We start from the raw sequence: 21,509 nt of genomic DNA on the forward strand, positions 1-21,509 counted from the left end.
TCTATCTTAAACAATTTTATGTTATAAAAAGTTTTATAGAGTAAGTTCATTCTACACTATATACAAACTAACATACCATTGAGCATTAGCATCCACCTTATTTGGAGATAAAACACCCCTGCAATGTCAGTACTACAGCAACTGTTGTCCAGTGGAAGGATGTTTGGTCGTTGGTTTTGGTGTGCTCACTTCTGGTTGTACCTCCAAATAAAGTAGTGCTTTTCTGACTTTTCTGTTTACTTTCAACATGTTCAACATGTCTGGGAGAGTTTGTTTCTGTTCAAAGGTCATAGTATTCATTGTGGGAGTTTCAGTATAGCAGTAGAGTTTAGTGACATTGATGATTGATAAAATAATATAATATAATATATAATATCATATAATATAATATCACAAAACATAATATAAAATAACATATAATAACTGTATGATATAATAACTGTTTTCAATATTAGTTGCTGTGGCAACCACACTATCAAGTCTAATTCAGTCCTTCTGGTGAAACAAACAATAAAACTTAGTGTTTGAAAACTATGACTTATGACATATGACTATTCGCCAATATTAATGTAATATCATTTTCCAAAATGAAATTGTGCAAATTGCTGTAGAGTGCAATAAACTAAAAGCTTTCCACCAAACCTTTTCCCTGAAATCAAACTGATAACATCATGTTGAAACTCAAAGCAGTAAAACGGTGTCTTTCTAAAGTGCAAAGTCCTCATACTAGAGTCCTGGATCCACTACCAAGACGTCGATGTGGTCCTTCTCTTTGGTCTTGAAGGCCTCAGTGATGATCTGAGCAGCATCTTTGTGCTCCCGCCCTCTCAGGGACACGCCGTCCACCTCCAGGATGACCTGACCCTCCTTCAGCTGCGCACAGTTATCAGCTGAGCCTCCTTTCTGTTCACAGAGATATTAAGGGGAGGGGGGGGGGGGGGGAGGCCAACAATCATTTGATATAATTAGATCAATATCTCCATTTAATGACAGTTGAGTGTTTTTGTTGATGTTATACTAACTGTTGTAGCGACTATCAAATAAAAAAGGATTTAGCCGCTGGATAATGAAGGGTGATCTGTCTGACCAGCTGTATTCATACTGAACAGATATAGTCTGGAGTTGCATACAATTCCATTTATTGTAAATATTGTAAATTGTCTTGCGATGTTGTCAACAACAATTGGGGCTCCCTATATTCTCCAACCAATAAAACTAATAATTGACAGCTGGCCGGATTCCTCCATTGCATACACATACACCTCCTCATTAACCAACAGTGACAACTCATAATACATTCCTTGCAACATATATATAACTAGAAAATTCCAGGAAATGTTGACTGTGTGACTGAAACTTGGGTGCGCGTCCCGATGATAACATTACACCCACTGAGTAAGTATTAATAGCATTAGTTGTATTGTTAAGTACAACAAAGAATATCCATTAATTTTAGCTCAATTTTAGCTGACTATTTTAACTGTTTATCTATTACATTTTTGGATTATTGTACCACATTCCTGCATCGTTTCTGAACATCTTTAGATTACCACTGGATTTAGTTAACGTTTTTGAGCTCTGTTCAAATGGATTTCCCATTCATTCCTATGGGGCAAATGATCGCAGTTTTATGCAATTTGCGTGAAAACGGCTAGGTGAATCTCTTATAAAAGACATAGCAACCTGATCCCGGTCATTCCGCACGTTTTGATGTGTTTTTTGTGAGTTTCATGTCAACACTGTAACGAGTAACATGACAACATTTGTGGCGGAAGAAGGAGAATAAGATGAGACTAGAAAATGCATTTCCTGCTGAAAATGCGTGCGAATGCGGCAAACTGTGTACATTTGTTGCTGAATTTAGCTGAAAAAGCAGAATATTTTATTAGCTGAATGGTAGCTGCTTTTAGCTACAAAACCCAAGTCAGTGTGTTGCTGAACTTAGCAGAGAAATGCAGAAAAGTGAAATGATTTGACTCAAAATTGTTACAGCTCAAATGCATTGCAATGAATTTGTTGAAAACTTGAAAGTGAAATGTTAAACTGGAAGAGTAGGAAAAATAGTGAAGAAGCTTAATATTTAAAAGAAAAGGTTTAAAAAAGGTATAAACAACAACATGTATAGCCTCAATGTCCTGAAATAGCTGAATAAGTTAATAGTTGAATGGTTTCTGTAGCTGAAAGTAGGCTGAAGGAGTTAGATATTAAATGTAAGTAGTAGTGAATGAATGTGTATTAAGAAGAGAAAAGAAAGTAAAAATGCTTTGAAAAGCAGCATGTGCTGAAAAGGCTGAATAGTTTGATATTTGAATGGTTTCTGTAGCTGAAAGTATGCTGAAGTTATTGAGAGCCAAACTTTTTGTTGAAATAATAATAAGAAGAAAAAGATGCGGAAGAATAAAGAAAAGAAGAACTATAGTGGAATGCTGTAAACAGCATTCGCACTAATAAGTATGTCGAATACTAGACTGTGTGTGGCTTCGCCAGTCACACAGAAATATAAAAACATGCAGATTGAATATTTATTTTTGGGTATTTAGGACTAATGACGTCATCCATCAATCAAATTTATCTTGCAAATCACGTATTCCAGAAGTTCCTCTCCACAGAGGCTGAAGTTGTTTTCAGGCCAGGTGAGATAATAATCCTTCCAGCGAGTTCTGGGTAATGAGTGAACGTGCCAAATGTATCAAAGGGACACACTGGCATGCAATTGATTTCTATCAACACGTAATGTTGTATCGATGTATATAGAGGTGTACTACCGCAAAAGTATTCTCCGTTGGGACTTCCTGCAACAACACCACGCCGTTATCGTGATTCTGATTGGCCAGAAGACATTATCAAAGATGTTTTATTGAGAGGACGATCACTACGTGACAAAAGTTTTCAAAACCGTTTCTAGTCTTCGGTATTTCCAGACAAGTGGCTACTGAAATCAATCTTACTAACTGCTGTCTGTGCAATTTACTCCACCGAGTTGGCGGACTTTATTTTACTTACTTTAACATCATTTTTCATGGTGGGGCTAAGGTGGGGCTAAGACATTTCTTGGTATGGCTGTAGCCTACCCTGGCGCCGCCACTGGGTGGCGGTAATGTACCATTATGCTGAATGCCAACCGCCGTAAAACTCCAAGAAGAAGAGGAAGAAGAGAGCAGCCATTAGAGTCGCTACATGAGCAGCAACAGGTTTCTCCTGTTTTAGAGGTATATTTTAGTAGGAATGCTGATACAGCATTCCAACTATATGTTATTCTACGGACAAAATTATTATTATTCCGCCGGAATTTTGCACCTCTTCTCCTCCTGCATTCAACATCGCAGAAACTCCGTTCAAACATCAAAACGTTCAGCTCGGTCGGGAATCGATGGCTATTACTTTTATCATTCATAACTTTCATAATTCCAGAGATACATCCCATAATTCATCACATTTTTTAACCATTGAAGTCAATGGAGAAAATCTTCAGACTTGAACAATCTTCATGCGACTTCAACTGCTAACTGTTCATTCATACTTTCACTCAGAAACCTCATTCCAACTTTAAATGTTACACATATTTCTGACATTATTCGTGTAACACAACTTTTAAATCTGATTTTTACTTTTAGAGATATTAAACATTGTTCAGACCTTGTTAAAGAGGTTTTCTTCAGATTTTAACATTAACTAGAGTGCGTGATGTTACAGCTAGAGTGGAGGAAATCTTGAAATTTGCCTTCATATCTTTTTTTTAAACTGCCATAATTCCCAAACCCTACATTCCTGAGACATAATTTTTCATGACAAACGTAGGAAAACATCTCGTAGCTTGGAAAATGACAAATAATTAAGCAAAAAATAATTAAACAAAATGCCTCTTGAGGGTGACAAAAACTTTCAACATGTCTCCATTAAAACCCATTGTAATTTCAGGCTGATATTTCCTCACAGCAGCAGCCGCACACCTTTAGTTAAACTGCCAAAATGGCCACATTATTAACCCATTATTAACCCAAAATATGTTATTCTACGGACAAAATTATTATTATTCCGCCGGAATTTTGCACCTCTTCTCCTCCTGCATTCAACATCGCAGAAACTCCGTTCAAACATCAAAACGTTCAGCTCGGTCGGGAATCGATGGCTATTACTTTTATCATTCATAACTTTCATAATTCCAGAGATACATCCCATAATTCATCACATTTTTAACCATTGAAGTCAATGGAGAAAATCTTCAGACTTGAACAATCTTCATGCGACTTCAACTGCTAACTGTTCATTCATACTTTCACTCAGAAACCTCATTCCAACTTTAAAATGTTACACATATTTCTGACATTATTCGTGTAACACAACTTTTAAATCTGATTTTTACTTTTAGAGATATTAAACATTGTTCAGACCTTGTTAAAGAGGTTTTCTTCAGATTTTAACATTAACTAGAGTGCGTGATGTTACAGCTAGAGTGGAGGAAATCTTGAAATTTGCCTTCATATCTTTTTTTTAAACTGCCATAATTCCCAAACCCTACATTCCTGAGACATAATTTTTCATGACAAACGTAGGAAAACATCTCGTAGCTTGGAAAATGACAAATAATTAAGCAAAAAATAATTAAACAAAATGCCTCTTGAGGGTGACAAAAACTTTCAACATGTCTCCATTAAAACCCATTGTAATTTCAGGCTGATATTTCCTCACAGCAGCAGCCGCACACCTTTAGTTAAACTGCCAAAAAGGCCACATTATTAACCCAAAGGTACTCAAAAATTACACTTCAGATACTCAACTTCCTTGACATGCTTCACGTTTTGAAATTTCACAGATATCTGTTATCGTTCTTCCACAAAACGTTCACAAGTAAGAGGTTCATCTCTCATTCAGAACAATGAAACCTTTGAAGTCTAGGCACCTCGTTAGCTCAACTATAAACACCTGTGCAATGGAACACGATGATGTCATCACTCCAACTGACAGCAGTCAGTTCTAACTGTTCATTTCATACTCACACACACACACTCTCTCTCTCTCTCTCTCAAACACACAGACTCTCTCTCTCTCTCTCTCTCTCTCTCAAACACACAGACTCTCTCTCTCTCTCTCTCTCTCTGACACACACAGACACACACACTCTCTCTCTCTCTCTCTCACACATAATGTTCCAAACGGCCCAAAACTTCACAGGTTTGGTAACGATGCAGCAATCAACGCATCTAAGCGTATTAGTCCAATGGACACGGTCCAATCGTCCCCCAATCTTCACTTGTATATCACCGGTCCATGCCTCAACAGCTCTACGCCAAATCTGAAATCTCACCATATGCCGTTTCCATGGAAACGCATCCCTCGCCATAAAACACGATGTCCCTTTAACTCCTATGAAAATGTTCAAAAAGTGCTTAAAATTCACATGTGTGCTAACAGTCCAGCCGTGAAGACATCTACGAGACAATTTTGAGATTTCTTCCAATGCCGTTGCCATGGCAACACAATGCTCGCCATGAAACACGGTTTTCTCATAACCTCAGTGAAAAGGCTTAAAACGGCCCAAGACTTCACAGGTTTGGTAACGATGCAGCCATCAATGCATCTAAGCGTATTATGGGGTGTCATCAAATGCCGTTGCCATGGCGACAGACCACTCGCCATGAAGCACGATGTCGCTGTAAGTCCAATGGAAACGGTCCGATCGTCCCCCAAACTTCGCTTGTATATCACCGGTCCAGCCCTCAACAGCTCTACGTCAATTATGGGGTTTCTTCAAATGCCGTTGCCATGGTAACACAAGGTTCGCCATGAAACACGGTTTTCTCATAACTTCAGTGAAAATGTTCTAAACGGCCCAAAACTTCACAGGTTTGGTAACGATGCAGCCATCAACGCATCTAAGCATATTATGGGGTGTCATCAAATGCCGTTGCCATGGCGACAGATCATTCACCATCAAGTTAGTTCAAAAGTTTGCAGTTCAAATATTCTGCTGCTTTTCCAAGCCTTTTTACTTTCTTTTCTTCACTCATCACACATTCAAGCCCCCAGTGTTCATGTATAATTTCAATCTAAATTCTTCACTTTCTTCTTACACATTACATTTCAGCATAGCAGTTTAGCGTCAGCTTTTCAGCATAAAGCATTCCCACTAGCAATTTCTTCAGGAATTGCATTCTCTAGTATTAAAATGCGCCCCTGCATAGCGGGGCCTGTTACAGTTAAAAATAAAGAGGATTCCTCCACAACCACCACTATTAACAACCAGTTAATAAATATTTCCTTTCTTGAGATGTTTTTCTCTGTGCTGTAAACATGGTTGGTGCATAGCCACTACATCCATCAAGAAGGGTGGGATTTTTCGGGGTGGGATCGTAAAACACACCTCAATGGTCAGAGAAACTAAACCAAAGGGGATGCGGAAAAAAAGACAACCAACCAACAGTTGTCTGATTAGACCTTAAAACTGCTTATTGATCTGTTCCACATGACCTTAATCCAAGAAGGACTGGACCACTATTACAGATCATTGGCTATTACAGACATGATCACCAGTTTCTTTTCATAGGAGGTTTCAAACTCAGCGAATTTCACAACCAACTGGAAGGACCTTCAGAAGTCTGACTTGACGTACCATTTAGCCCATATTGCTTTTCAAAGGTAGACACCTCCTAAATGTAGCAGCAGAAGAAAGTGGCCCAGGGTGGGAGAAGGGCATCGTCCAGCCTGCACTGTGAGGGTTCATGGATGAAAGCCTCAGCCAAATGTAATGTAATGAATGTGCTTGGAGGGGGGTTTCATGTATCACTGAAAGATGGAGCCAATGTCAGATATGCTCTGAAGCAGCCTAAAATATGGCTGAAGAAGACCTGGTTTAAATGCAAGACCTGGCTCTTCTTGCAGGCCTTTTGTATTGTCTCTTCATAGATTAAGAGTTCCTAATGACTACTGTTGAGGGGTAGGAGAGGAAAACCAACAAGCACCTGCGCAAATAACTCATTCAGTGATTGTGGCTGATTCACCTCAGCTCATATAAAGGACTGCTGTTTGTAGAGTGTTGTATTTAACAAAGCAGGAAAGCTATCAGAGAGAAATATCAAAAGAAGGGTTTTATTGCTTTTCAATGCTATCTGTGAAGAAAATGCAAGCTATTAATCAGATGCTTATGGAACCTATTTTTTTTTTTTAAAGCAAATAGCAGTATTCTAATGCTCCGAAATCAAGTTTTTCATTCAAATACAGTAGTTTTTAAAGACAATACTGTAAATAAAACAATGGCTTTGAACCCTAAGTCATTGTATAGCTGTCTCACCTGAATTGTGACTATGCGCGGCAAAGGTTGTCGTGTGTTGGCTCCTCCCTCTATAGCCATGCCAAGGGTGTTTGAATTCTTCACCACTCGTACCAAGGTAGCGTTCGGCACTGGGACTGGTGAGCCACACTGCTGGGACACATAGGGAACACAGGTCAGAAGCGACAGCAATTAAGAGCAGGGTCCAACTTCATTTGTTAAATGTGTAAAACCCTTCACCTTTATGCAACATTCAAAAGTTTGTATTATGGATGTGCCTTTTTTTTGTACCTTTCAGGAACCAACAATTTGGAACAACAAGTCCTCCAACTAATACGACCAAATAGGCCGATTTTTCCGACCCATAATACGACCCACAGGAGCGTTTTCAATCAACGGGAGCGTCAGCCTGTCAACCCTGTCTCCTAAAAATTACGTTCCCACAGAACTAAACTGCATTCTCAATTACGTTTAATTAGAAACGTATTTTCTCCCACATTACGTTTGTTATGAACGTATCTCAAATACGTTTATTTTCTACATATCTTCTAGAAACAAATTTTCTCCCACGTTACGTTTGTTATGAACGTATCTTAAATACGGTTATTTTCTACATATCTTTGCCATTTATTGTCTTGCTTATAATGATAGTCATTTAACAAATATCATTTTAGAGCACACATTTTAAATCGAGAATCGGGCTCGATATATGGTTAAATTAAAATCAGTAGGCGAGGCTGTCATTTCGCCAGCTGTTACTCTCATGAGCGAGGCAGAAAATAATAGTATCATGCCAAAAAGCTGCTGTGTCGTTTATTGCACCTCAAACATTAAAACAAATCCAGAGTTACATTTTTCTGTACTTCCTCTAAGAAGAAAGGACAGTAAAAGAAGAGCTCTGTGGCTTCAGGCTTGATCGCCGTTCAAATGACAGCGTTGGTTTCTCCCAAAGTGGGCGGGGCTGTAAAGTGACGTAGATTTTACTCTCATCTATTATTCAAAACCTCCTCCAACACACACAAATGCGCACATGACCAATGAGGGCACGAGATAAGTTTGTGCACAGATGGAAGGCTGACAGGCAGGTAGGCCATCCAGTTATTTTAGCCGGGCTGGCTAAAATGATTGGTTGTACTTTTTACAGTACTACGGCTTCCACAGATGAAATGTTTTTATGGATTTGTTGTCAAAGCACTTAAGATATTCATTGCTATCGGGATGTTAAGAGCATTCTATGGAATATAACAAAAAGTGTATCTCGAGCCGGTTTCTCAAACTTACCTACCCTACCTTTAACTGGGAATGTTTTTACGGGAACAATACCGGAAACAGACGTAGGAAAGATCCTCAGCTCGGTGATTGGATTGTTTAGCCGCAATGCACGTTGGGATATGGTGTTTATGCAATGTGAAATCCGAAAACATTTAAAAAAAAAATAATAATACTTTATTCCGAGTGTTCTTGCTTTTCTCTTTGGAAGTCATCACATAACGGCATTGTAATACACGGTTCGGCTGCATTACATATTACACATCTGCCGTAGTTCTTTATTTATAGAGCCCTGATTAGAAGACGTCTGGACAAACAGGAAGAAGTGCCGCCGAAACTGAATATGTGACGTGAATCATAAATATATCAGCAATTACACAACATTAATTCGGCTGACTTTTATATTTGATCCAATTGGTAGATAGGTTATATTTACACCATAACGGTGCACAGCTGATAGAAAGGGACACCTAGTGGTTAAAAAACGTTATTGAATTTCTTTTGTTGAAATTATGTTATATTTTGTTGAAATTATGTTATATTTGATGAAAAAAATATTAAGAGTACATACTTTCATAGGGGGAAAGTAGAAGGTCAATGATAGAAATATAGAATAGAAAATATCAAGAAGATACTGTAGTGATCTCTACAATAAAACAGTTTAGTGCAGGACGTCCAAAGATATTAATAGGAGGATGTGCAAAACAGACAAACTAATAAGGCTTTATTTAAACATTAAAGAATACTTTAAGTTAAGGTCTTCTTTTGAATAAGAAAAAAAACGTTGGGGGTATCCACAGATAAATATTAAGTCTGACAAAGTACCTTCCCTGAATTTGACTCAGGTGTAACTAAAGTCTGATTTAAGGGTTGTTTATATTTCACATCATTAATCAGAATCTGCAAAGTAACTAAAATAAATGTAGTGGAGTAAAAATACCAGGTTAACCTCTGAATTGTAGTGGAGTAGAACAAAGTAGTACATGCTGCTGTAACAAAAACATTTCCCAATGGGATCAATAAAGTATATCTTATCTTATCTTATCTTAAGATGATCGATGGCTACTGCCATATTTGCAAAATGTGCCTCTGAACCTATACAAGTGCATGTTTCAGGCTTATCAATGAACAACAGGAGGGGTCACAGACATAAGACCAGCTGTTAAATAAAGCTCTTCTGACCTTAGCTGCCATGTGGGTATATTAATGCTGCCCATTATGGACACAAGCAATTTTCACCCATTTATTAATTATATGTTTTAAATGTGATAACACCACTGTGTTTCGTATCCCCTAAACCTCCAGGGTATACACAGTTTAATACTGGCAACTCCTAATTGTGGGAAATACGAAAACGTCTTATAAAACTACAATTCCCAGTAGAGACGTGCCATAGCACATGTTGCGAAACACACAATAGCCAGCATGTGTAGTTCTGGGGGGGGGGGGCCCGTCCAATTCCAGTTTTGTCATAGTCTGCCGTGGTTCCATTCCATTTCAAAGAGCTTTTTGACGCTCGGCGTAACCTTGTCGCACTGCCACTCCAACATCCAATCACAGGGCTTGAGAACTAATCACTAATCGCCTTGTAAAGCAAGGCGGATGTTGTAGTCCCAAACGATAGCTGGGGATTCTGGGTAGTGTAGTGTCTTCGGAAACTGTAGTGTCTAAACTCCAAAAAAACTATTTGTTTCTCCGAATCGAAGGTTAAAAACACAAAAGCATTGTACACAATTTAAACCAATCAATATTGTGTAGTTAACAAGGATAAACTGATGTTTTTTAGTGGATGAGTAATGCAGATATCACTGTGTAATAATTTGACAGTGAGGGGAATACATCCGGTTTTATTATGAAAACTTCGAGACCGGAAAAACTGTTTTCACCCCGTGAGGGTTGACGCTAACTTTACATATACACGTTATCCTGGCGAGACCTCAAATCATCTTCGTAATATCTATCAAACTATAGATCCTACACATCGACTGAACGTGGATTCTTCGAGTACAATATACACTTCTCGCTAGAAATCGAATCAAAAAGCATTTTAATGGCCAAACTATTCCACAATTTAGGATTTTCCAGAGAGGGTTATTTGTGAATAAACGTCCCTCCGGAGCGTTTGCAACAGGAGCATGTTGTTTCTTACACGACCACTAGAGCACCTCTAGTGGTCGCGTAAGAAACAACATACACTTTAAAACGTGTCTCTGGGTCGTAATAAGGGCTTGAACAATCGGCCTATATGGACGTTTTTTGTAGGAGGACAGGCTGATTTGGAAATGCACAATCCAGCTAACTGATGGTTGAGCTGTTATAGTGTTTGGACGTCATCCATTCATTCAAAATGACCTTCTCTTACCTTTTATTTGTGCAACTGAGTGCTGCAGTGTAAATTGATTTTATCCCAAAATGTGTGCCATTATCCCTATTTGTACCATGTATGCACCTCACCCCTCTATAGCCGTTTTTTTCGCGTTTGATGCTTTTCATACCTGGCTAAAAAAAACGAATTTGCACCTACCCTGAACTTCAATTACCCACTAAACTAATGTAAGCATTTTTTCCTCAGATGCTTTGACTTGAAATGATGCTGCTTAAAAAAAACACAATATCAGTGTCTTATGAGGAAATGTGTGTTGATGGTCAGGATGCTGAAGGCAGACAAACTGTGAGGACATCTGGTGAGCAGGTGGGATATGACGGTCCATGGGTAGATCTATAAAACAAGATACGCTAACTCTTCAGAAAAGCAGCATTGTACAACATTTGTTTCCCGGACTGGCACCTTGTCTGTCTGCATGATGGATGCTATGGCTGGGATATAATAATAATAATAATAATAATAATAATAATAATAATAATAATAATAATAATAATAATAATAATAATAATAATAATAATAATAATAATAATAATAATAATAATAAGTTTATTTATTATAGCACCTTTCACAGAAATAGATTTCAGAAAGTGCTTCAAGAAGTAAGAACAAAAGTAAAAATTAAGACCACAGAAACATAACAACCTGGTCTCACCAGAATGCGTGACTCCACCAATACCCCTTTCACACCAACGCAACTCCGGTTCAAGCTCCGTGCTAGAGCTTTTCAGGTTCGGAACCGGTACTTCGGTTTAGCTCCGGCTCTTTTCACACCGCTCAGAGACCGACTGGTGCTGCCGCTGCTGCGTCATGACGTCACAGTTTACGTCGCTGATTTTCTCGCCAACGGAGCTCACCTCACAACAACAACGGGCCGGGGACTGCGTTGCTTTTAATCATACGAAGCCAGATTAAATTAAATAACGACTTCTCCAACCTTATACTTTTCTCCAGAGTGCCGTGGTTCATTGTTTATTAATGTGTTTCAGCGGCATTTACCGACCGCTGCAGCGCTGACTGCTCTTCAACAGGAGTGTATTCTCCCGTTAGCTCCGGGTTAGCTCACACGGCTCTAAAGTATTCACTGTCTGACTGTCACACAAGCAGCTGTTACATATCCCCAGTTCCCCTTAAGTGAATGTGTGTCAGTCTGAATTGACGCTGTTTGGTGTCAGTCTGAATTGACGCTGTTTGGCATCACAACGCTGTTATGAAAGTTTCTCTGGTATAACATGGGTGATGTTAGCATAGCAACCGAAGCTAAACTGACTACTTGCTAAGCCGTTTTATACAGGCACTTTTTACCGACGTATTTTTCATTATGATTCTACTTGTGATAGTCGGACATGACAACCTGTGCAGCCCATGTATTGATTCCATCCGATAGCTGCTATAATAACAAACAAAACGTCTGCCTGCTCTCCACAATGATCAATAACAGCGAACGGATGGTCAAAGTAAGGTACAAATAAACAGAATCACACGAAGCCTGGTTAGTGTTGCCTGACTTTATAAAGCGTGTTTTTTTTTTACAAGTGTGTGGTTGCGTTCTAGTCACTTTGCTCAGCACTACTGCTGGTTACAACTTTTATTTGCCGTACTCGCCTTAACTGTTAGCTCAGGTTAATCTCGCCCCCCTCCGACGTAAGCGGTTCTTGCTTCTACACGGACAACTTTTTGGTGCTCGAAACGAACCGGATTCCGGAGCTTAGAGGCTGCTCCGCTGCGGTGTGAACAGGAAAACCCGGTGCTTTTCAAGCACCAGCACCGAACCGGCCCCGAAACACCGTTGGTGTGAATGGGGTACAAGACTCCTTAACACCGCAGTGCGTGGTGGAGTCACGAACTTTGCTACATTTAGTGTCTGCACCACGCAAACAACGCCAATGTAAAGTGAATGAGGCTCCTTTGTCGTGGTGCACACACGCATTTCTACAACGTCCCGCAGTGAGCTTTTATTCTATAAAACGTTTTTAAAATCTACTTTATAGCTTGTAGTAACTCACGGGAGGCTTCTTTTATTTTATTTGTATTCATAATAATTTTTATTTTTCGTCAGAATGTATTATGGTGCATTATTTACCAATTTTTGTTCTCAAAAAACAGTGCATTGTGTGTAATACAACTGTGATTTTTATTAAATCAGCTGTGTCAAATAGATTGTTCCCTTTAGTTAACGTTATTTAAAAGATAATTATATTCCTATTTGATCATGTCCCCTTTATTGTATTACGGACCCAAAGAGCAATGTGAGGTGAGTGCTTCCGGTTTCGCTATGAGTGGTCGCATTTTCGAGAGCTCCCGCTTTGGAGGTTATTCCTCACGATTTTTTACATATTTCATCCTCCTGACAATATGGATTATGGACTCCTACCTCAACTCATCAATGAGGCAACATCACTTAGAGAAGGAGAGTAGTGAAAGCAGGGATAAAATGAACCACAATGACTTTTACCTTCTCAACGGCTGGGAAAGGAAACACCTCGCTTTTGGAAGTGCAAGCATTCATGCATTATTAACTGCAAACCCGACGCGAAAGTACTTACCCCCGTCAGGCAAACTAGACCGAAGAAGTATGATCGTCTTGGTCTTATTGTTAGCGGGAGACATCCATCTGAATCCGGGCCCGGTGCAGACAAGAAGCCATTCCTGCAGGCTCGAGGAGCTAGCATCACAACTAGCATCACAACTAGCATCTCTTCCGCTACAGCAACAACTACGCGACGACAACAGAGACCATGGAGACAGCGGAGACCGAGGAATCAACGGAGACTTCGACATTCCCCCGGGGACGCCTCGGCAGACAGACACGCATGAGGCAGTGACGAGAGGAAGAGAACCGAGATCCGAGGGAACAAATATCCACCATGTTGTTAGCCACCCTGCTAGCATATCGACGGCTAAAGCTACAACGGAGCCTCCCTCCCCCCACCCACCCCACCGCTCCAAGCACCACGGCAGGCCGCAAGCCGTTTGCTGTAACGGACAAAGACAAATATCTTCAAGCTGACGACATTATGCATTTAAACAACAAAAATGGACTACATATTTTTCATCTGAACACTAACAGCCTGAGACACAAACTGGCTGAACTCAGGCAACTGTTCATGAACGGTAAGGCAAGCATATTATGCTTTTCTGAGACCAAATTGGACAATTCCATTACAGATTCAGAGATTGAAATTGAAGATTATCTTGTAGTGAGAAGGGACAGGAACGTGAATGGAGGTGGTGTCTGCATGTACATACATAAAGACACCAATTTCAAAAACCGTACTGACCTGCATCATGAAAATATTGAATCTGTGTGGGTTGTGAAATTCTTTTTGACAATGCTAAATCTGTAATAGTCGGGACAATCTATAGACCACCGGAACAGAGTGACTTTTATGATACATTAGATGGGTGTTTGGCTGATGTGGGGGATGTAGAGACAATTATTATTGGAGACTGGAACACGGATATGCAACGTAAAGACACGTCCGTCTTCAAGTCCTTCAGTAGGATTTGTGATCTGCACGGCTTCAGCCAGCTAATCACCCAACCCACCCGGGTATGTGAAACAACACAAACTACCATTGATCTCATTCTGACCTCTGACAGGTCCAGGATCTCCAGTAAAGGGGTTATAGCATGCGGTTTAAGTGATCATTATATGATATTCTGTACCCGCAAAAAGCTAAAACAAAAGGCCGGCTGTCACAAAACAGTCATATCTAGAGACCTCAAAAACTACTCTAGCGAGGCCTTTAACCTAGAACTGGAGAGCCTGGACTGGTCAGATGAGCTCAGTGGTACACAAGTTGAAGAAACATGGCTTGGTTTCAAAAACAAATTCTCTGCAATACTCAATGATTTGGCCCCCCTAAGAACAACCAGGGTAAAAAATCGTGCTGAGCCGTGGATGCACTCCGGCATACTGACCGCCATGAAAACCAGAGACAAAAAATGCTCTGAGTTTCATAAAAGTCAGTCAATGCTTTCCAAAAGCACGAGCAGTGAACTCCAGGCCCACGTGACTGAACTAAAAATTGAAAGAAACAGACTAAGAAATGACGTAAGCTCCATGATCAAAACTGCCAAAAAGAATTTCATCAATGACAAAACTGAGGAAAACAAAAATAAACCCCGTGAACTTTGGAAATTACTCAATAACCAGCTTGGCTGCAGTAAAAAACTCAAAACGAGATTTTCAAACGTAAACATAAAGACAGATAACAGGCTCATCACAGACAAACTGGATGTGGCCAAGTACTTGAACATTTTTTTCACAAACATAGCCACAACTCTTGTAAATAAATTACCCTCCCACTCAGGGCTTTTTGGAGTAGATCACATCATGACCTACTACAAAAACCTAGGGGTACGCAAAGATGATTTCAGTCTAGCAAGGGTAACAACAGCAGAGGTACTCATTAAACTGAGCGCCCTCAAACCTAACAAGGCCACTGGCCACGACAATATCCCCTCCAAATTCCTCAGAGACACAGCAACCGCCATCTCACCAGTCATAGCTCACATAATTAACCTCTCCATAAAACAGGGAAAAGTACCCAAAGACTTCAAAATTGCAAGAGTAACCCCCCTGCACAAAAAGGGCAGCAAATTGGACCCAGGCAACTACCGCCCTGTTTCTATACTTACCTCCATCTCGAAAGTCATGGAAAAAAATAGTATATGAACAGGTCGAAAAGTACCTCGCAGAAAAGAAACTAATCTATGAATTTCAATCTGGCTTTAGAACATCCCACTCCACTGACACATGCCTTCTTTATTTGAACGACCACATCAAACAAGAGGTGGACGAGGGTAAATACTGCGGCATGGTGATGCTGGACCTACAAAAGGCTTTCGACACTGTCAATCACCCCATTCTGATTGACAAGCTAAAAGCAATTGGTTTTGATAAACTATCGGTGAGCTGGATGCAATCCTACCTGGAGGGGAGAGAACAGATGGTGGAGGTAAACGGTACTCTGTCCCCCCCCCTCCCAGTGAGCTGTGGTGTTCCACAAGGAAGCATATTAGGTCCGTTACTGTTCCTAATTTATGCAAATGACATGTCATCAGCATGTGACTGCAACTTGTTCCTGTTCGCGGACGACTCTGCTGGTCTCTGACAGGAGCAGATTGCAGGTTGAAAAAACCCTCAGCTCCGAGCTCGGCAGAATCTGCACCTGGCTCGCCGATAATAAATTATCATTACACCTGGGTAAAACAGAGTCCATTCTCTTCGGTTCGAAACATAATCTCAGCAAATCCGACGACTTCTCAGTTGCAGTGGGTGACATTATTGTCACAAGTAAGAAGGAAATTACATACCTAGGATCTATTCTTGAGGCAAACCTCTCCTGTGACAAAATGGCATCCAATGTAATAAAAAAAGTCAATCAAAGAACTAGATTCCTATACCGGATCTCCTCTCTGGTAAACAAAAACACCCTGAAAACTCTGGCAGGAGCACTCATTCAAGGGTACTATGACTATGCTTGCACGTCATGGTACCATAGCACCTCCAAGGCGCTAAAAATAAAACTTCAAACATCGCAAAATAAACTGGTCAGACTACTGCTTGACCTTTCATCTAGAACCCACCTCACCTCTGCCCACTTTGACAACCTAGGATGGCTTAGAGTAGACGACAGAGTACAGCTACTTGCAATGGGCCTGGTCTACAAGATCCACTACACCTCTATGGTACCCATGTACATGTCAAAATTCTTCCCAAAGGTCAAGGAATACCATGATCATAACACCAGAGGGAGCTCCACAAATCATGTAAAACCCAGATTTGGCACAAAAAAAGGGGAATACACGTTTCGCAATTATGCCACATCAAGGTGGAACGCTCTTCCCACAACTGTAAAGGAAAGTAAAACTATACTTACCTTCAAAACCTCTCTTAAAGAGCACCTTCGGGGGAAAGCATTGCAAAACTGGCCCCGGTAATGGTACAAATCTCAACCTGTCGTACAATGGACAGCTTCCCCCCCCCCATCTATGTATATACTCGCATTTTAGACTCTGTTACTAACTGTATATCTGTAGACTTGGTATGTCTTAAATGTCCGGTTAGGATGTATTAGAACGAAATCTAAAATGAAAATTGTAAATAAGCCATCTGTATGTAAAAAACCACCTGTATGTAAATTGTAAATAAGCCATCTGTATGTCAAATATGTCTTATATGTCTTAAATGATATGATGAATTGGAAATGGGGGACCCTGATGTAAACAAGACGAAAGTCTTTCTCTGGTCTGCATCCCCTTAACAATTGTATGTTTTGAGCTGTACTGTACTGTACCCAATATACAAGCTGTTAATAAACTTTTCAATCAATCAATCAAGCGTCCATTCCCATTGGATAACGGAGGATTTTACACCCGGAAGTAAGTATTCTCCTTACTGTCGATTGATTTTATTTACAGTGATATCTGCACTACTCATCGACTCAAAAACACCAGATTATCCTTGTTAATTACACAACATTGATTGGTTTAAATTGTGTGCAATGCTTTTGTATTTTCCCCCTTTCGATTCGGAGAAAACAAATATTTGTTCGTAGTGTGTGGATGGCAGAAGACACTACACTACCCAGAATCCTCAGCTATGGGACTACACCATGTGCTTAGAACGTGTCCTACCCCCCCCCCCCCCCCCCCCCCCTTTAGGTCACAGGCTCCTCCAACAGTGCAACACAATAAAACAGATACACAGACAAAATAGTGCAGTAAATACAAAAATAAAAATAGTAAAATAGTAAAAAGTGAAATAGTGCAATAGGAGTCTATATACAAGTGATTGAATATGATATATTAGATAAATAATTTCTAAGTAGCAGCCAGATGAATGTTATGGATGTTGTTTCAAAGTTCAGGTGTTTAATAGTCTTATGGCCTGTGGGATTAAGCTGTCCCTGAGTCTGGTGGTTTTAGTCTGGATGCTGCGGTACCGCCTGCCAGACGGCAGCAGACAGAACAGTTTGTGGCTGGGGTGATGGGGGTCTTTTATAATCCTGAGGGCTTTCTTTAAGGTTAACCTGGTATTTTTACTCCACTACATTTATTTTAGTTACTTTACAGATTTGGATTAATGATGTGAAATATAAACAACCCTTAAATCAGACTTTAGTTACACCTGAGTAAAATTCAGTGAAGGTGATTGTCAAGTGCCAACAATCAGGCGAGATATTTGGTAGTGGGTGCTTGAGAAGGCTAAATATTTATCTGCAGATCCCTATAAAGTATATTCATTACTCATTATTCTCTACTAATAGTTCATTAAAAACTGTATATAATGGCTATTTTGCACATCCCTTTCAAGATTTCAAGATTTTCTAAGGTTCATTGACATAATATATACACAACTACGGTGTAGTTATGCAATGAATGAAAAACTTGGGTCACAGGTTCCTCAACAGTGCATTACAAGACATCTATCGATATCTGTGTACCTCCACCATTAAACATATTCTGCACATTTCTTATACTATCTACATACATCTTATAAGAGTATAATTAATATGTATAATATCAGTTAAAATAAGTGCTTCAACATAGTTAACATTGCAGGAAAGTTGATTGTCAAGTTCCAAAACAAACCATGCAATATATTAGACGTTAAGTACTTTGTCAGGCTTAATATCTGTAGATACCCCCAAAGCTTTTTTCTTATTTAAAAGAAGACCTTAACCTAAAGTATTCTTTCATGTTTAAATAAAGCCTTATTAGTTTGTCTGTTTTGCACATCCTCCTATCAGGCACTAAACTGTTTTATTGTAGAGATCACTTACAGTATCTTCTTGATATTTTCTATTCTATATTATTTATATCATTGACCTTCCACTTTCCCACTATATTAAGAGTATGTACTCTTAATATTTAAATGTTTTCATCAAATATAACACATTCAAAAGTGCTTTACAAAAATGAAAGACATTAAGAAAAAGGCATTTTAAAACAGTCATTAAAAAGCAACACAATCTACCTGCATTGCAATGACTCTAAACGTGTAATAACGTGCTTTAACCAGTAGGAGGTGCGGGTTAAAAAGCTGTCAAGTTTACAGTGTTAACAAAATAAAATATACTGCTGTTTCTGGTTTGGTTTACGACGGATATATTCTGTTATTGTTTTGATATTTGTAACACAAAAGCGATGTAAAAAACCCACAGCAACACAGAAAAGATGGTCTTAACATGACCCAGCGGTCTAGTAGTTAATAAAAAACAATAATATCAAAACAAATTATTACTACTAACTTTATTGTGAAATTAAAACCGAACGGTAAAAGAATAGTTTCCGGTCTATTCTGAGGCCCGATCTCTGTAGATAAATAAAAAACTACGACAGATGTGTAATGTTTAATGCAGCCAAACCATTCATTACAATGCATTCATGTGATGACTTTCAAAGAGTAAAGCAAGCACTGCTGAATAAAGTATGATTTTATCTTTTACGAAACGTTTTTTTTCCATATGGAATGCAGTTGGAGGTCAACCAATCACAGAGCTTGAGGCAAAGCGGAACAATAGCTGAGGATTCTGGGTAGTGTAGTGTCTTCGGCCATCCTAAACTCTGAACACATATTTGTTTCTCCGAATCGAAGGGGAAAATTACAAAAGCATTGTTCACAATTTAAACCAATCAATGTTGTGTAATTAACAAGGATAATCTGGTGTTTTTGAGTCGATGAGTAGTGCAGATATCACTGTAAATAAAATCAATCGACAGTAAGGAGAATACTTACTTCCGGGTGTAAAATGAATGGGAATGGACGCTCACATTGCTCTCTGTGTCCGTAATACAATAAAGGGGACATGATCAAATAGGAATATAATTATCTTTTAAATAACGTTAACTAAAGGGAACAATCTATTTGACACAGCTGAAGCTCTGGCCTTCCTTAAAAACTAACTAATTTAATAAAAATCACAGTTGTATTACACACAATGCACTGTTTTTTGAGAACAAAAATTCGTATCTAATGCACCATAATACATTCTGACGAAAAATAAAAATGATTATGAATACAAATAAAATAAAAGAAGCCTCCTGTGAGTTACTACAAGCTATAAAGTAGATTTTAAAAACGTTTTATAGAATAAAAGCTCACTGCTGGACGTTGTAGAAATGCGTGTGTGCACCACGACAAAGGAGCCTCATTCACTTTACATTGGGGTTGTTTGCGTGGTGCAGACACGTAAATGTAGCAAAGTTCGTGACTCCACCACGCACTGCGGTGTTAAGGAGTCGTGGTAGAGTCACGCATTCTGGTGAGACCAGGTTGAAACATAAATACAATAACCACATGAGGCGTAACATGTAATGTCAACATATAAACAAAACACAGAGCACGTGGAATCCTGAAAGGAACAAACATAATAACAGAACACATCACACATATTTCAAATAGAAATAAAAGCCAATCTAAAATGATAGATCTTCATTAGTTTTTTAAAAGCTTCTACAGAGACTGCAGAGCGGATGACTATAGGGAGAGCGTTCCACAGTGTTGGAGCTCCACATGAAAGGCACGGTCAGCTTTAGTTTTTAGACGAGACCGTGGGACAGCCAGTAGGCCCTGGTCTGAAGACCTATGTGACCAGAGTTGGGTGTAACCCTGTGGTGGCTGTACTCTTCAGCCACCTCCATTGTGTGTGTGTTTTCCCTTTCCCTGTCTGTGTGGGCGTGGTGGCTGTCACTCCTGGCTCCCGGCTCAATCTCCACCTGCTGCAATCAGCTGTACACACCTGATTTCCATCAGCCATTTACTAATGGCATATCAGCGGAGGCTCCACAACCTGTCAGCGCCAGATCGTTGTTTAAACCCCAGTGGTAAAACTCTCAGCCTTCTTAGCCTTATTAACTATTTTTCTCTACACTGAATGTTCTTCTCACGTGTTCTTCTTGTGCTCCAGGATCACTCTCCAGCCGCCTTGTTGCCATCACCAGCCGCCACCAGTCATCATTCCAGCCGGATTACTCTCCACGCTCCTCCACCTCAAAATAAATCTTTTTTCCAACACTCTGCCGTGTCCGGCGCTTGGGTCCTCTCGGATAACGTAACAAACCCAACTAAGTAATAATATTACTTTTGTCGGTAACGGAGTAGTGTAACGCGTTACTTTTATAATTCAGTAATCACACTACAGTTATTAACATTGCCCCGACACGCGTTACTTCGTTACTTTTATAAAATCAGTCATAATCACACTGACAGACAAGAGGGGTTTCCGCCGCAGGTTTATATGTACGTAATCTGCGCGACTTGCGCGTCCACATCTCCACGTGCAGTGCTGCATAAACATGGCTGAGTCAGCGATAACTTTCGAGGGGTGGAGGTATGCCCATAATTTTGAGTTCGTCCGAAGAATAGACAGGAATGTGACGGTGAGGTGCAAACTGTGTCCAGGCCAGAAGCTGTTATCCACTGCTGTAAACATCACGTCAAACCTCAACAAACACCTGCAAAGAACACATGCTAAGGTGAAGCTAATAGCTAAGGACCCCCGAACCCAGAGTGAGGATGTTGAGAGTGCGCTGCCGCCGACTCCGAAGCAGCAAAAATTAGAATTTGGAAGACCGGTA

The 21,509-nt window shown here is 39.7% G+C and overlaps 1 protein-coding gene across 1 annotated transcript in view; it reads right to left on the bottom strand.

Moving 5' to 3' along the window:
• Positions 1 to 679: 679 nt before the first annotated feature.
• The window catches only part of LOC117472474 (whirlin-like), a 177,510-nt gene continuing 156,680 nt past the window's right edge, over positions 680 to 21,509 (bottom strand). Inside the window, exons 11-12 of the mRNA XM_034117677.1 lie at positions 7,289 to 7,417; positions 680 to 903 (exon numbers count right to left, since the gene is read on the bottom strand). Coding sequence (XP_033973568.1) covers positions 727 to 903; positions 7,289 to 7,417 — 306 coding nt within the window. The 3' untranslated portion in view covers positions 680 to 726. The remainder of the gene's footprint in view (positions 904 to 7,288; positions 7,418 to 21,509) is intronic.

The sequence above is a fragment of the Trematomus bernacchii genome, unplaced genomic scaffold (assembly GCF_902827165.1).
Source record: "Trematomus bernacchii unplaced genomic scaffold, fTreBer1.1, whole genome shotgun sequence".
Lineage (NCBI taxonomy): Eukaryota > Metazoa > Chordata > Actinopteri > Perciformes > Nototheniidae > Trematomus > Trematomus bernacchii.